This window comes from Dryobates pubescens, chromosome 19 (genome assembly GCF_014839835.1).
Source record: "Dryobates pubescens isolate bDryPub1 chromosome 19, bDryPub1.pri, whole genome shotgun sequence".
In the NCBI taxonomy this organism is placed as follows: domain Eukaryota; kingdom Metazoa; phylum Chordata; class Aves; order Piciformes; family Picidae; genus Dryobates; species Dryobates pubescens.
Window position 1 is genome coordinate 3,263,188 of NC_071630.1, and position 13,315 is coordinate 3,276,502.

At 59.9% G+C, this 13,315-nt stretch overlaps 1 protein-coding gene across 3 annotated transcripts in view; it reads right to left on the reverse strand.

The window, feature by feature from the left end:
• Window positions 1-13,315, reverse strand: part of CNOT1 (CCR4-NOT transcription complex subunit 1) — a 70,756-nt gene that overhangs the window by 37,669 nt on the left and 19,772 nt on the right. For 2 of the 3 annotated variants that reach the window (XM_054170144.1, XM_054170146.1), the window contains exons 13-21: window positions 12,358-12,477; window positions 10,388-10,510; window positions 9,994-10,145; window positions 7,562-7,712; window positions 6,864-7,065; window positions 5,269-5,415; window positions 3,613-3,737; window positions 2,074-2,360; window positions 650-728 (exon numbers count right to left, since the gene is read on the reverse strand). In XM_054170144.1, the coding sequence (XP_054026119.1) occupies window positions 650-728; window positions 2,074-2,360; window positions 3,613-3,737; window positions 5,269-5,415; window positions 6,864-7,065; window positions 7,562-7,712; window positions 9,994-10,145; window positions 10,388-10,510; window positions 12,358-12,477 (1,386 nt within the window). The remainder of the gene's footprint in view (window positions 1-649; window positions 729-2,073; window positions 2,361-3,612; window positions 3,738-5,268; window positions 5,416-6,863; window positions 7,066-7,561; window positions 7,713-9,993; window positions 10,146-10,387; window positions 10,511-12,357; window positions 12,478-13,315) is intronic. The other variant, XM_054170145.1, reaches the window with a different exon arrangement.

Here is a 13,315-nt window from a genome sequence, read left to right on the forward strand (position 1 = left end):
AAAAGGAGCTCCCTCCCCACTGGGATACATCAGCCCAGCAGACAACTGAGTGCCATGGGAAGTGCTGGGAAGAACACACTGCTGCTGGACCTGGCACCTCCACCTCCATGGCAGAGCTGAAGGGTTTAGCTCCCTGGGGTGGTACTTTCAGGCTCTGCCACTGGCAGTGGCTTTCTGGTGCTTGCACCAAGGAGAGCACCCCCAGGGCACACAGCACATGGCCAACACTGCTGTGGCCCTTGGACTGCAGTCTGCTTCCACTGCTCTGCCAACACCTTCAGGAATGAAGCTCCTCCCCTCTTTATCTGGGTTCCTTCTCACAGGTCTGAGCATGAGGCTGTAGGAACCTGGCAGAGTCTCCTCTGCACATCCCCAGGGCAAGGGGAGCTGGATGCACTGAAGGCCTTTCCAACCCTCTGGCACAGCACAGGGGTGCTGGCTGCTCGTGCAGCTCACCTCAACAGGAGCAGCCCCACAGGCTGATGGAAATGAAGGGGCACCAGACAGCCACCCCCTGCCCAGCCCAGTCCAACAGGAACACCTTGGGGAAGAGCCTGGTGGCTCTGGGGCTGTGCACAGCCACCTGCAGCCCACGTTCCCAGAGGCCAGCAGGACTGTGGTCCCTTGAGAAGTCACTGGAGACACTCACCTCCTGCAAGTGATGTGGGAACTGGATAAAGTGACTAATAGAAGCCAAGTGCTGACAATACTGGGGGTAGTCCTTCAGTCTGCCAGACAAAACAACACAGCTGGTCAGAAACAGAAGCCCAGAGCAACCCCAACAGCAGAACACACAGCACTGCTGTGTCCCTCCAGCGCTGTCCCACAGGCACTGCTGGGCTGCTCCCAGCAGCTGGGCTCTGACACAAAGAGCTGCTGGTGAGACCCCCTGGCAATGAAGCCACTTCACAGCCCAGCCCCAGATGTGCTCCCAGCAGCTCCTCTGAGCTGCAGTGAGCCTCAGCAGCTGCAGGGAGGCTGCTGCCTTTAAACAGCAAGCCCCACACAGCCAGGACAGAGGCTTCCCCCATGCACCCCTGTAACTCTGCTCAGGAATGCTTACACACTGCTGCTACTCAGGGAGGGACAGCCTCAGGTCCTGCCTAAAGCGGGTGTTAGGACAGAGGTTAAGCCTCAGTGTGTCAGCCTTCCACCTCTGCCTTCAGGTCTGTTCAGCTACCTCCACAACCCAGCAGCCAACCCTGGCTGCAGCTCTTATTGGATGAAACACAGCAGGGCAGATGGACCAGGAAGGGGAAACAAGGACAGAAGGCAATGTGCTCCGGGCCTTTGACGCCCTGCCTCAAGCACAACGGGCTCCCTGCCCCGGGCTCCCTGCCCCAGGCACACACACTTCCAGTCATTAAATCCAGGAAGCTTTCTGAAAACTGTAGTTCAAGGTAAGCCAGGCTGGGAGAGCTGGGGCTGTGCAGCCTGGGGAAGAGGAGGCTGCAGGCAGAGCTGAGAGCTGCAGCTGAAGATCTGCAGGGCAGCTGCAGGCAGGCTGGGGAGGGACTGCTGAGAAGGGGCTGTGGGATAGGCCCAGGGGCAGTGGTCTGGAAGTGGAGCAGCCAGAGTCAGGTTGGAGCTGAGGAGGAAGCTCTGCACAATGAGGGTGGGGAGACACTGGACCAGGTTTGCCCAGGGAGGTGGTTGAGGCTCCATCCCTGGAGACATTAAGCTCAGCCTGGCTGTGTCCCTGGGCAGCCTGCTGCAGCTGGAGCTGTCCAGCAACAGGCCGAAGGGGAATGGTTTGAAGCTGAGGCAGAGCAGGGTCAGACTGGAGTTTAGGAAGAAGTTCTTCAGTAGGAGGGAGCTGAGATTCTGGCACAGGTTGCCCAGAGAGGCTGTGGCTGCCTCCTCCCTGGGGGTCTTCAAGGCCAGGCCGGCTGAGGCCTAGCTGCGAGGCATCCCAGGCCAGAGGGCTTGGAGCGGAGGAGCCCTGCAGATCCCTTCTGCCCTCAGCCACTCCACAAAGCTAAGGCTGAAGGGGAGCCTGCAGCTGAGCTGTGGCAGCACGAGCCCCCCCTGCAGCAGAGCTGCTGTGCCAAGCCCTGCCAGCCCAGCACCCACCTGTTCTTGAAGCGATCGAGCGCGGCGATGCCGAAGTAGTACATCTTGGAGGCGAAGGGCTTGCGCAGGGCCTCCAGCACGTAGCGCAGCGCCAGCCCCAGGGCCATGTAGGTCACCAGGCCCTTCTCAATGATGCCCCCAAAGAGGCAGGCAGTGATGTGCAGCTCCTTGTCTGGGTACTGGGGGAAGAAGCGATACTCCTCGAACAGGTTCCGCAGCATGCAGTTGAAGACCTCTCTCTCCCGCTTGATGTTGGAGTCCTTGAAGCGCTGCAGCATCTCCAGCACCTGCCGAGCAAGCCAGAGCTGCTGGCCCCCAGAGTCCCTCCTGCAGGCAGGGCTGGAGCTGGGGGCACAGACCCTGGGGCACTGCTGAGGCCACACCTCCAGTGCTGTGTCCAGCTCTGGGCCACTCCATTTCAGAAGGACACCGAGGGGCTGGAAGGTGTCCAGAGAAGGGCAGCGAGGCTGGGGAGGGCCTCCGGAGCACCAGGCTGGGAGGGGAGGGCAGGCTGAGGGAGCTGGGGCTGCTTAGCCTGGAGAGGAGGAGGCTCAGGGGAGACCTCCTTGCTCTCTACAACTACCTGAAGGGAGGTTGCAGCCAGGTGGGGGTTGGTCTCTTCTCCCAGGCACCCAGCACCAGAACAAGAGGACACAGGCTCAAGCTGTGCTGGGGGGGGTTGGGCTGGAGGTGAGGAGAAAGCTCTCCCCAGCAAGAGAGATTGGCCCTTGGGATGTGCTGCCCAGGGGGGTGGTGGAGTCCCTAGCCCTGGGGGTGTTGAAGAACAGCTTGGATGGGGCACTTGGAGCCATGGTTGAGTGGTCAGGAGGTGTTGGGTGCTGGGTTGGACTGGATGATCTCCAAGGCTGCTGAAGAGACTGCAGCACTGCCTGGGCAGGAGAGGCTGAGAGCCCTGGGGGGGTGCAGGCTGCAGAGGAGAAGGCTGAGAGGGAGCTGAGCAATGGCCATCAAGAGCTGAGGGCTGGGGGGCAGGAAGGGAGGGCCAGGGACAGCCTCTGCTCACTGTGCCCTGGGGCAGCACAAGAGGCAAGGGCTGGAAACTGCAGCCCAGGAGCTTCCAGCTCAGCAGGAGGAAGAACTTCTTGGCTGGGAGGCTGCCAGAGGCCTGGAGCAGGCTGCCCAGAGAGGTTGTGGAGTCTCCTGCTCTGGAGCCTGTGCAGCCCTGTCTGGATGTGTTCCTGTGCCCCCTGGGCTGGGTTCTGTGCCCCTGGGCTGGCAGGGGCTGGCACTGGGAGCTCTCCAGAGGTCCCTTCCAGCCCCTGGCACCCTGTGAGCCTGGAAAGCCAAGTGCAGGACCTGACACTTGGCCTTGCTGAACCTCAGGAAGCTCACACAGGCTCCAGCCTGTGCAGGTGCCTCTGGGTGAATGCCATGCCTCAGGTGCAGCAGCTGCAGCACTCAGCTCACTGTGCCAGCACCTACCACTGATCCTCCTCTCTCATGTTCCACCAAAGGCAGCACCTGAAGCAGTGAGTGCTCTCAGCTCTGCACAGGTCCCTGCTGCAGCAGGGCACTCACCTCATCCACAGACATGGTGGGGTGTGGGGGGTGGTTGTAGATCCTCTGGAAGTAGCTGTTTGCCTCATCATCAATTTCTTTGCTAAAGTGCTGGTTAGCCTCTGGCCACACCTGAGATAAGTCAGCTGGGAAGAGAGAGGGGAACAAGGCATGGTGCTCAGAACCCACTGCAGGCAGGCAGGACTTCAGCCAGTCCTTCCAGCCTGCACTGAGCCTCCAGGCTCTTCTGCAGAGCAGGACATCCAGTCTCCAGCAGACAGGTTTCCTATCCAAGTGCTGAACCCTCCAGCCAGAATCAACCTCCTAGGGTGGGATTCCCAGCACTCACAGCACCCCCAGCTACCCTCCCCTGGCTCCTGAGCTGCAGGACCACAAAGCAGCCCAGAGGAAGGCATGCCCCACAACACTGACATGCAGACAGACTCTCACACAAGCTTTCAAGCCAGCAGGCAGCTTCAAGCAAGTTTCTTCTGCAGGTTCAAGCTCAACATGGATAAGGCAAGGCTCACTCCAGCCACTGCTGGCACAGAGTGGTTTGGGTTGGAAGGGACCTTTTAGAGATCAGCTAGTTCCAACCTCCTTGGTGTGGTGCCCTGCCCTGAGCAGGGACACCAGGAGCTGTCACCTCCTGCAGGGGCTAATGAAGCAGCAGCAGCATGGAAGGGTTAGCACAGGGCTACAACTCCTCAAGGCAACCTCTGACTGCTACAACAGATTCCTGGAATGGGCTGGAAGGGACCTTAGAGATCATCCAGTGCCAACCCCCCCCGCAGCCCAGGCTGCTCAAGGCCTCATCCAGCCTGGGCCTGAGCAGCTCCAGGCAGGGGGCAGCCACAGCCTCCCTGGGCAGCCTGTGCCAGGCTCTCCCCAGCCTCCCTGTCAACAATTCCTTCCTCCTCTCCAGATTAACATTTCCTTGTGAGCACACTGTAGAGGGCATGAGCAAGGATGAGAGCTCTGTGCCAGCAGCCCTTCTGAAAACCACTCTCTCAGCAGCTTCTGCTGGTCTGTCTTGTACCTGAACACAGCTGGCTCAGCTCCTTGCAGTCTAATTCACTGCTTCACCCAGCTGCTCACTGCAGCAACAGGAGCTTACCCAGGGAGAGTCACAGGATGGGAGGGGTTGGAAGGGACCCCTGGAGATCACCCAGTCCAAGCCCCCTGGCTCCAGCAGGGCACCCAAAGCAGCTTGCCCAGGGAGGGGTTGGAAGCTCTCCAGAGAGGGAGGCTCCAAACCTCTCTGGGCAGCCTGCTGCAGAGCTTCAGCACCCTCACACCAAACAAGCTGCTGCTGAGGTTCAGGTGCAGCAAGGCAGCTTTGCTTAACCTCCTCACACAGAGAACACAAACCAGCTCCTCCCAGGTGCACACAGAGAGCAGGACACCACCTCTGTTCCAGAGACAGCATGAGAGAAGGAGGGCACAGGGACACTGTCCAGGCACACCCTCAAGCTGCTGCCATCTGCTGCTCCATCCTGCCCAGGCAGGCCACCTGGCAAGCTTCTGGCAGCGAAGCTCAGGAGCACCTTTTCCCCACAGCCTAAACAGAGGCACACTTAGCCCAGCTACAGGTGCAGGCCTCCCCCTGGAAGCAAAGCAGATGAGCACTGCAGCCCACAGTCACACTTCACAGCCACAGACAACACTACCACTTACAAGGTTTCATCTTACTCTGCTGGAATGTAGGCTGGCTCAGTCCAGAGGTGCTCAGCTTCCTCTGCACGAAGGGGTCGCTGTTCACCGCGGGCAGGCCCAGGGCTCCGCTTCCTATGCCGGTCAGGCTCCCCGTGCTGAGGCCACCTACTGGAGAGCAGAGAGCTGCTCACCCCTGCTGCACCCTCCCCGCAGCCCCAGCACCACACCACCACAGCACTGTTTAGGTTGGGAGAGACCTTGAAGGTCAGCAAGTTCAGCAGGCTGCCCAGAGAGGCTGTGGAGTCTCCTGCTCTGGAGCCTTCCCAGCCCCAGCTGGATGTGTTCCTGTGCCCCCTGGGCTGGGTTCTAGCCCAGGTCCTGCTCTGGCAGGGGGCTGGGACTTGATCATCTTGAGAGGTCTCTTCCACTCCCTAACACCCTGTGAGCTGTGAACTGTTACTCCAGCACTGCCAAGTCCACACTCAACTGGGGCTCCTCTGCAGAGAAGGCTGAGAGGGATCTGAGCAATGGCCATCAAGAGCTGAGGGCTGGGGGGCAGGAAGGGAGGGCCAGGGACAGCCTCTGCTCACTGTGCCCTGGGGCAGCACAAGAGCCAAGGGCTGGAAACTGCAGCCCAGGAGCTTCCAGCTCAGCAGGAGGAAGAACTTCTTGGCTGGGAGGCTGCCAGAGGCCTGGAGCAGGCTGCCCAGAGAGGTTGTGGAGTCTCCTGCCCTGGAGCCTTCCCAGCCCTGCCTGGCTGTGTTCCTGTGCCCCCTGGGCTGGGTGCTGTGCTCCTGCTCTGGGGGTGGACTGAAGGACCTCCAGTGTTCCCCTGGCACCAATGGGAGGCTGCCTCCTGCCCTGTCTGCCTGCTCTCAGGTGGTTTTACCTGAGGCAATTCATGGAATGCCAGAACTGTTTTGATGGGAAGAGACCTTTCAGACCACCAAGTCCAACCAACCATGAAGGCAGCTCTGCCAGGTCACCACCACCACAGAACCCTGAAAGTGGTTTGGGTTGGAAGAGACCTTAAACATCATCTAGTTCCAACCCTCCCAGCTTGGTCAAGGCCTCATCCAACCTGGCTTTGAACAATTCCAGGCTTGGAGCCTCCACAACTTCTCTGGGCAGCCTGTGCCAGGGGAAGATTTTCCTCCTACTGTCTCATCTAAACTCAGCTTCTTCCAGATTGAAGCCCTTACCCCATCCCTACCTGCCTTGGTCAAAGGTCCCTCTCCAGCTCTCCTAGAGACCCTCTCAAACACTGGAGGGCTGCTTGAAAGTGTCCCCAGTGCCTTCTCCTCTCCAGGCTGAGCCCCAGCCCCCTCAGTCTGTCCACACAGCAGAGGTGCTCCAGCTCCCTGATCCTCTTTCTGGCCTCCTCTAGACTTTGTGGCCTCCTCCTTTCCTCCAGAGCTGCACCCAGTATTGTAGGTGAGGTCTCATGAGAGCAGAGGGGCAGAATCCCCTCCCTGCCCCTGCTGCTGGGGATCAGCCCAGGAGACAGCTCTCTTTGGGGCTGCAAGTGCACACCACCCCCCCCAGGTCCTTCTCTCCATCCACTCTCCCTCAGCCCCACCTCCCAGCCCAGAGCCACTGCCCCCAGCCAGCAGTACCTGGGAGCTGTGAAGAGAGTCCTCCGATGCCGCTGAACCCTGTGCTCTGGTTCTGGGTGGAGAGAGGGGGGAAGGCCTTTGCTGGTGACTGAGGAGTACTGAAGGCAGAGCCCAGGTTAGGAGGGAAGCCTTGCATGCTCTGGGTGTGAGGAGCAGCTGAGCCTCCCAAGCTAAGAGATGCCATTCCTGCCAGGGAGTCGATCTGCATGGAGAGAGGGAGGAGACAAACACCCATGGAGCACAAGCAGGCTGAGCTGGCCCCCAGGCAGGGACCTAGCAAAGCCTTCCTGGGAAGAGCTGCTCTGCAGGGCTGTGCTGTGGAACCCTCCAGATCACCCCAGGAGGACCTGGCTGCAGAACAGGACTGAACTCTTCTGCAGTGCCATAAAGCCCTGCTCCAAAGCAGCCCTGAAGCTCCTCAGCTTAGCCAGTTCCAGCACTTCATGCTAGAGCCTCACTTGGATGAAGCCTCTGCAGTGCCCCTGTCCTGCTCTGCTTCACTTGGGTAGTAGCAGAGCTCAGCCCCATCCCCCCCAGGGTGTTCTCTGCAGCCAGCAGCTCTTGAGGCATGCAAGCACAGGCTGAAGGAGCTTTCTCCTGCTTGCCTCACTCCTGCTGCAAGAGCTCCAGCAGTGCAGCAGGACTCCTGCAACAGCAGCAGTATCTCCCCCCAGGCCACAGCACCACCTTCACCTTACCTGCACAGGGGAGATGGCATCCAAGCTGCTGGCGCTGGGGGGGCGTCCTTTGGGCATGACCCCAGGGGGGGGCTGCCTGGCCTTGTTCATGACATTGCTGCAGTTAGCCACCATGGTGAGAATGGTCTCTGACAGCTCCTGGGAAACACTCCTGCAGCAGACAAGCAGGAGTCAGGTGTGCAGCAGGACATGCAGAGTGCCCAGAGGAGGGCAACCGAGCTGGGGAAGGGGCTGGAGGAGGCTGCAGGGAGACCTCCTTGCTCTCTGCAGCTCCCTGAGAGGAGGCTGCAGGGAGACCTCCTTGCTCTCTGCAGCTCCCTGAGAGGAGGCTGCAGGGAGGTTGGGGCTGGGCTCTGCTCCCCAGGCTCAGGGCACAGAAGGAGAGGACCTGGCCTGGAGTTGTGCCAGGGGAGGCTGAGGCTGGAGAGGAGGCAAAATGTCTTTGGTGCCAGAGGGGTCAGGGCCTGGCAGAGGCTGCCCAGGGAGGTGGTGGAGTCCCCATGGCTGGAGGTGTCCCAGAGCCCTGTGGCCATGGCACTTGCCCCTCTCAAGCCACTGCAGCTACTGAAGGGGAAGACCAAATCAGCCACCCAAGCCCAGCTGCAGTGCCTGCAAGCACCCCGACCCCCCCTCAAGCAGAACCCAGTGCTGCTCCTCACCACTGGGGGCTCTGACAAGCCCCAGGGCTACCTGATCCCACACCTGCAGTGCTCAGCAGGGCTGAGCAAGCTGCCCCAAAGACCACAGTCTCAGAACAAGCAGGGGCCTGGTGGCTGAAGGTGCCACAGCAGAGCACAAGAAACAACTGCACCCTAACCAAAGAGCAGGCTCCTAAGAGGATTGAAGAGATGGCAAACTTCAGCCAGCCAAGGGGAACTACCCTCCCAGATGGGCTGCAGCTGTACTGGGATGTGCATCTCCTTACCATGCCTCCACTGGGGACTGAAACCTGAGCTCATTAAACAGGAGAGCAAGCCAAGCATCTCCCTCTCAAACATCAGGGAGAATAACTAATGGAAAATGACTGCAAGTAGGTCACATTCTGGCAGCAAAGGGAATCCAAGTGGCTATGAAAAGCAGCCAGGAGCTGAGGGAGTTGTGCCAGTGGAGAGCCAGTGGCTCCTGGAGTTAGCTGAGTAAGTCTTGGTAACACAACAAGATTCAGAACAGGGGGAGATGCTGAGGCTACACCTGGAACATTGTGTCCAGTTCTGGGCCCCTCAGGTCAAGAAGGAGCTCAGGGAGAGAGTCCAGCCCAGAGGCACAGAGCTGCTGCAGGCAGGGGAACATCTCCCTGCGAGCACAGCTGAGGCAGCCGGGAGCAGAGCAGCCTGAGGGCTGCCCCCAGTGCTGGGGATAAAGCTGTGCAGGGCTGGAGCCAGGCTCTGCTCAGGGACGGCCAAGCACAGCACCAGGGGCACTGGGGGCAAGCTGGGGCAGAGGAGGAGCCACAGGAACAGGAGGAGAAACTTTGTCCCTGTGAGGCTGCAGGGGCCTGGAGCAGGCTGCCCAGAGAGGCTGTGGAGCCTCCTGCTCTGCAGACATCCAAACCCCAGCTGGGTGTGCCCTGGGTGCCCTGCCCTGGGTGATCCTAGCAGGGGACTGGAGTGGGTGATCTCCAGAGGTCCCTTCCATCCCCTACCATTCTGTGGTTAGCTGCACTTCAGGGCTCCAGGGAACTGTTCAGTCTCTCAAATCTGGACAGGGCAGCACACAACAGGAGTGTGAGGTTACCTGGGGGCAGGCTCAGAAGAGGACTTTCAGTTGGTAACACTAACAGCCAACTTAGTCTGCAAGGTGCATTCCAGAAGCATTCAACAGCACTGGGAAGGTTAACTGCCCAGGTCCCAGCAGAAACCAAGAGACTCACAGGATGGCTTGGGTTGGAAGGGACCTTAAAACTCATCTAGTTCCAACCTCCCTGCAGGCAGCAGGGACCCCTCCCCCCAGCCCAGGCTGCTCCAGGCCTCATCCAGCCTGGTCCTCAGCACCTCCAGGCAGGGGGCAGCCACAGCCTCCCTGGGCAGCCTGGGCCAGGCTCTCCCCAGCCTCCCTGCCAACCATTCCTTCCTCCTCTCCACTCTCCCTCTGCCCTCTGCCAGCTCCAAGCCATTCTCCCTGCTCCTGGCACTCCCAGCCCTTGCCCACAGTCCCTCCCCAGCTCTCCTGCAGCCCTTCAGCTCCTGCAAGGTTGCTCTGAGCTCTGCCTGCAGCCTTCTCTCCTGCAGGCTGCACAGCCCCAACCCTCCCAGCCTGGCCCCACAGGGGAGGTTCTGCAGCCTCTGAGCATCTCTGTGCACCTGCAGTTTAACTGCTCTCACGAAGCTCATTCTGCACAGGAAGTCCCAAGCCAGCTGTGCCAGCTGTGCCCACATGCCAGCACACAAGCTGCCAACAGGTTCCTCACTGAGTGGCAGCTGCTGCCCCCTTACCCAGCACAGGCCTGCAGACATGCCAGCATAGTTGCCAAGGTTTCTGGAGGCAGCTGAGCACTTTTGGGCTGATCTTTTTCTGGAGCAAGGCCACCCAGGATAGAGGGACATCTTCTCTTTAAGAAAGTCATACAGGCCTGGATGAAGGGCTCCTGAGGGGGAGAAAAAACACAAAGCCACCAGCTGGTACCTCAGCTCCTCCCAAGAGCTCCCAGCTCTGGGGTTCAGGCTTGGCAGCTGCAGGAAGCTATCGCAGCACAAAGCTTCGGCCGGGCCAGAAGCACGGAGGACTTCCCACAGCTGCCTGGGAGGCTGCTCAGGGGGCTCTGAGCCACTGCTCAGGAGGCAGAAGTAAAGCCAAGGTGCCTGAGCAGCAGACTGCTGCTGCCCCTACCCCATGCTCCCGGATCTTGTCCGTCAGCCACTTGTCCAGCTTGAGGTACTCGCGGCGGGAGGCCAGGGCGGCCAGGTCGATGACGAAGGCAAAGGGGGTCCCGTTCAGCAGCATGGACAGGGCCTGAGGAGCAACACAGATCAGGAGCAGCACCACCACCACACACCAGCACACCCCTCTGGCCTGGCCCCTCCCCAGCCCCCACACTCCTGAGCCTGCTGGGCTTGCTTGGGCAGCAGGAAGATTGGCAGCCAGGGCTTCCCTCCCAGCTGGCTCAGCTGAGCTCAGTGTTCACCAAGGGCTTGCAGCCCAGCTTCCATCAAGAGCCTTCAGTTCAAACCACAGCCTTAAGATCAAGGCCAAGCACTGAAGACCTCCTGCTAGTTCAGTATCTTTATTGATGATCTGGAGGAGGGGACTGAGAACACCATTAGTAAATGTGCAGACAATACCAAGCTGGGGGCAGGAGTTGATCTGTCAGAGGGCCAGAGGCTCTGCAGGGACCTTGCCAGGCTGGGCAGAGGCCACCAGGATGGCACTGAGCAAGTCCCAGTGCCAGGGGCTGCACTTCGGCCACACCAACCCCAGGCAGTGCTGCAGGCTGGGGGCAGAGTGGCTGAGAGCAGCCAGGCAGAGAGGGACCTGGGGGGAGTGGTGGACAGCAGCTGAACAGGAGCCAGCAGTGTGCCCAGGGGGCCAAGGAGGCCAAGGGCATCCTGGCCTGCATCAGGAAGTGTGTGGCCAGCAGGAGCAGGGAGCTCATCCTGCCCTGTGCTCAGCACTGCTGAGGCCACACCTTGAGTCCTGTGTCCAGCTCTGGGCTCCTCAGGTTGAGAAGGACATTGAGCTGCTGGAAGGTGTCCAGAGAAGGGCAACAAAGCTGGGGAGGGGTCTGGGGCACAGCCCTGGGAGGAGAGGCTGAGGGAGCTGGGGTTGCATAGCCTGGAGAAGAGGAGGCTCAGGGGAGACCTTCTTGCTCTCTACAACTCCCTGAAGGGAGGTTGCAGCCAGGTGGGGGTTGCGCTCTTCTCCCAGGCACCCAGCACCAGAACAAGAGGACACAGTCTCAAGCTGTGCCAGGGGAGGTTTGGGCTGGAGGTGAGGAGAAAGTTCTTCCCGGCAAGAGAGATTGGCCCTGGGGATGTGCTGCCCAGGGAGGTGGTGGAGTCCCCACCCCTGGAGGGGTTCAAAGGAGGCTTAGATGTGGCCCTTGGAGCCATGGTTTAGTTAGTCAGGAGGTGCTGGGTGCTAGGTTGGACTGGATCAGCTCTGAGGTCTTTTCCCACCTGGCTGATTCTATGGTTCTAAGTTTTAAACTCCCCCATGTGCACATCCACCAGCAAGTGGCCAAGAGCCACTGAGCTGATACTGCACCAGAATTCAGCTGGCCACAGCCCCCTCAGAGCCGCCCTGAACGCAGCAAGGGCTGCAACAGACTGGGTGCAAGCAGCAGCTGCTGCTCCTCTGCTTTGAGACACCTCATGGGCTGGCATCTGACTTCAGGATGGCCTCCAGAGAGGTCAGTCACAGCCCCTGATCTCTGTTGTGACCGAGTGAGCCAACAGAGAAGCTCGGAAGGAACTCCCTGTGGGTGCCAGCTGCCGAGGGCCTGAAGGCACTGTCTGCATTCCCACCTCAAGGGTAGCCAAGGTGCAAAGCAAGCTCCCTCTGGATTTATGCTCTGTCCACTGTGTGTTGAGTCTCTTATGAGCTAACCTGTGACAACCAACCCCAAGTCCTGGCCTCACAGCTGGGCAGACTGGAAAACATCTGCAGCCAGACAGCACAGCTCAGGACTTCCAGGCACAGGCTGCCCCTCACTGAGGTGAGGCAGAGCAGCGACAACTGAACTCAGACGTGCTTAACCTTGCTAAGCTAGTCACATCTAAGGTAAGCTCAGCCTTTAAGATCCAAGAGAGCCTGCAGAAGGCAGCAGTCAGCCAGCCCTGGCAGGGCCCTGTCCAACTCACCTTCAAGTCCTGTGCCACGTCGAGGATCCGCGAGAGCTTGGCCTGGTCGTACTGCTCCCCCCTCATGTACCACTCCGCCATGGCATGCATGATCAGCTGGCGGATGGAGGGGGACTGGCCCTAGGGAGAAGCAAACCAGGCTGGGACTTGGTGCCCCTGGCAAAAAAGCATCAGCTGAGGGCACAGGAAGGAGCTGACTTTCACCCCTGAAGCTTAGCAGGCAAATGGTTATCTGCCCTCTGCTTCGGAGCTTTGCTTCCTGTGCAGCAGGAAACTACCCTGGAGCTCCAACTGCAGGATGCAGAATGACTCCGAGTGTCAGGAGGCACAGCTCCATCTCCTTCCTACCACTGCAGGGCTCTCAATTCCTCTCCACAGGCAAATGCAGAACACAAATGCTGTGCTGAAGTGAGAATTGCCATGTCACACCTTTGGGAGTGCCAAACGCTGCCCAGCGCCTGGCTCAGGCAGGCTGCGAGAGCTGACCCTGCCCCGCTGCTGGGCTGAGCCCTCCTGCTCTGCTGCCCCCAGCCCTGGGGGACCCAGCACAAGAGGGACCTGGAGCTGCTGGAGAGGCTCCAGAGGAGGCCACAGAGATGCTCAGAGGGCTGCAGAGCCCCCCCCGTGGGGCCAGGCTGGGAGGGTTGGGGCTGTGCAGCCTGGACAGGAGAAGGCTGCAGGCAGAGCTCAGAGCAACCTTGCAGGAGCTGAAGGGCTCCAGGAGAGCTGGGGAGGGACTGTGGGCAAGGGCTGGGAGTGCCAGGAGCAGGGAGAATGGCTTGGAGCTGGGAGAGGGCAGAGGGAGAGTGGAGTGGTTTGAACTCTTCACTGCTCAAGTTTCTAAACAGGAAATGTGTGAGGTGCAGAGCCTGGGGCAGTTGTTCCTGCTGGGGAGATTGTTCTGTTCTTTGCAGAGCTCAAAGCAGTGAAGCCTCACTTTCTTCTCTGCTTCCCCAGG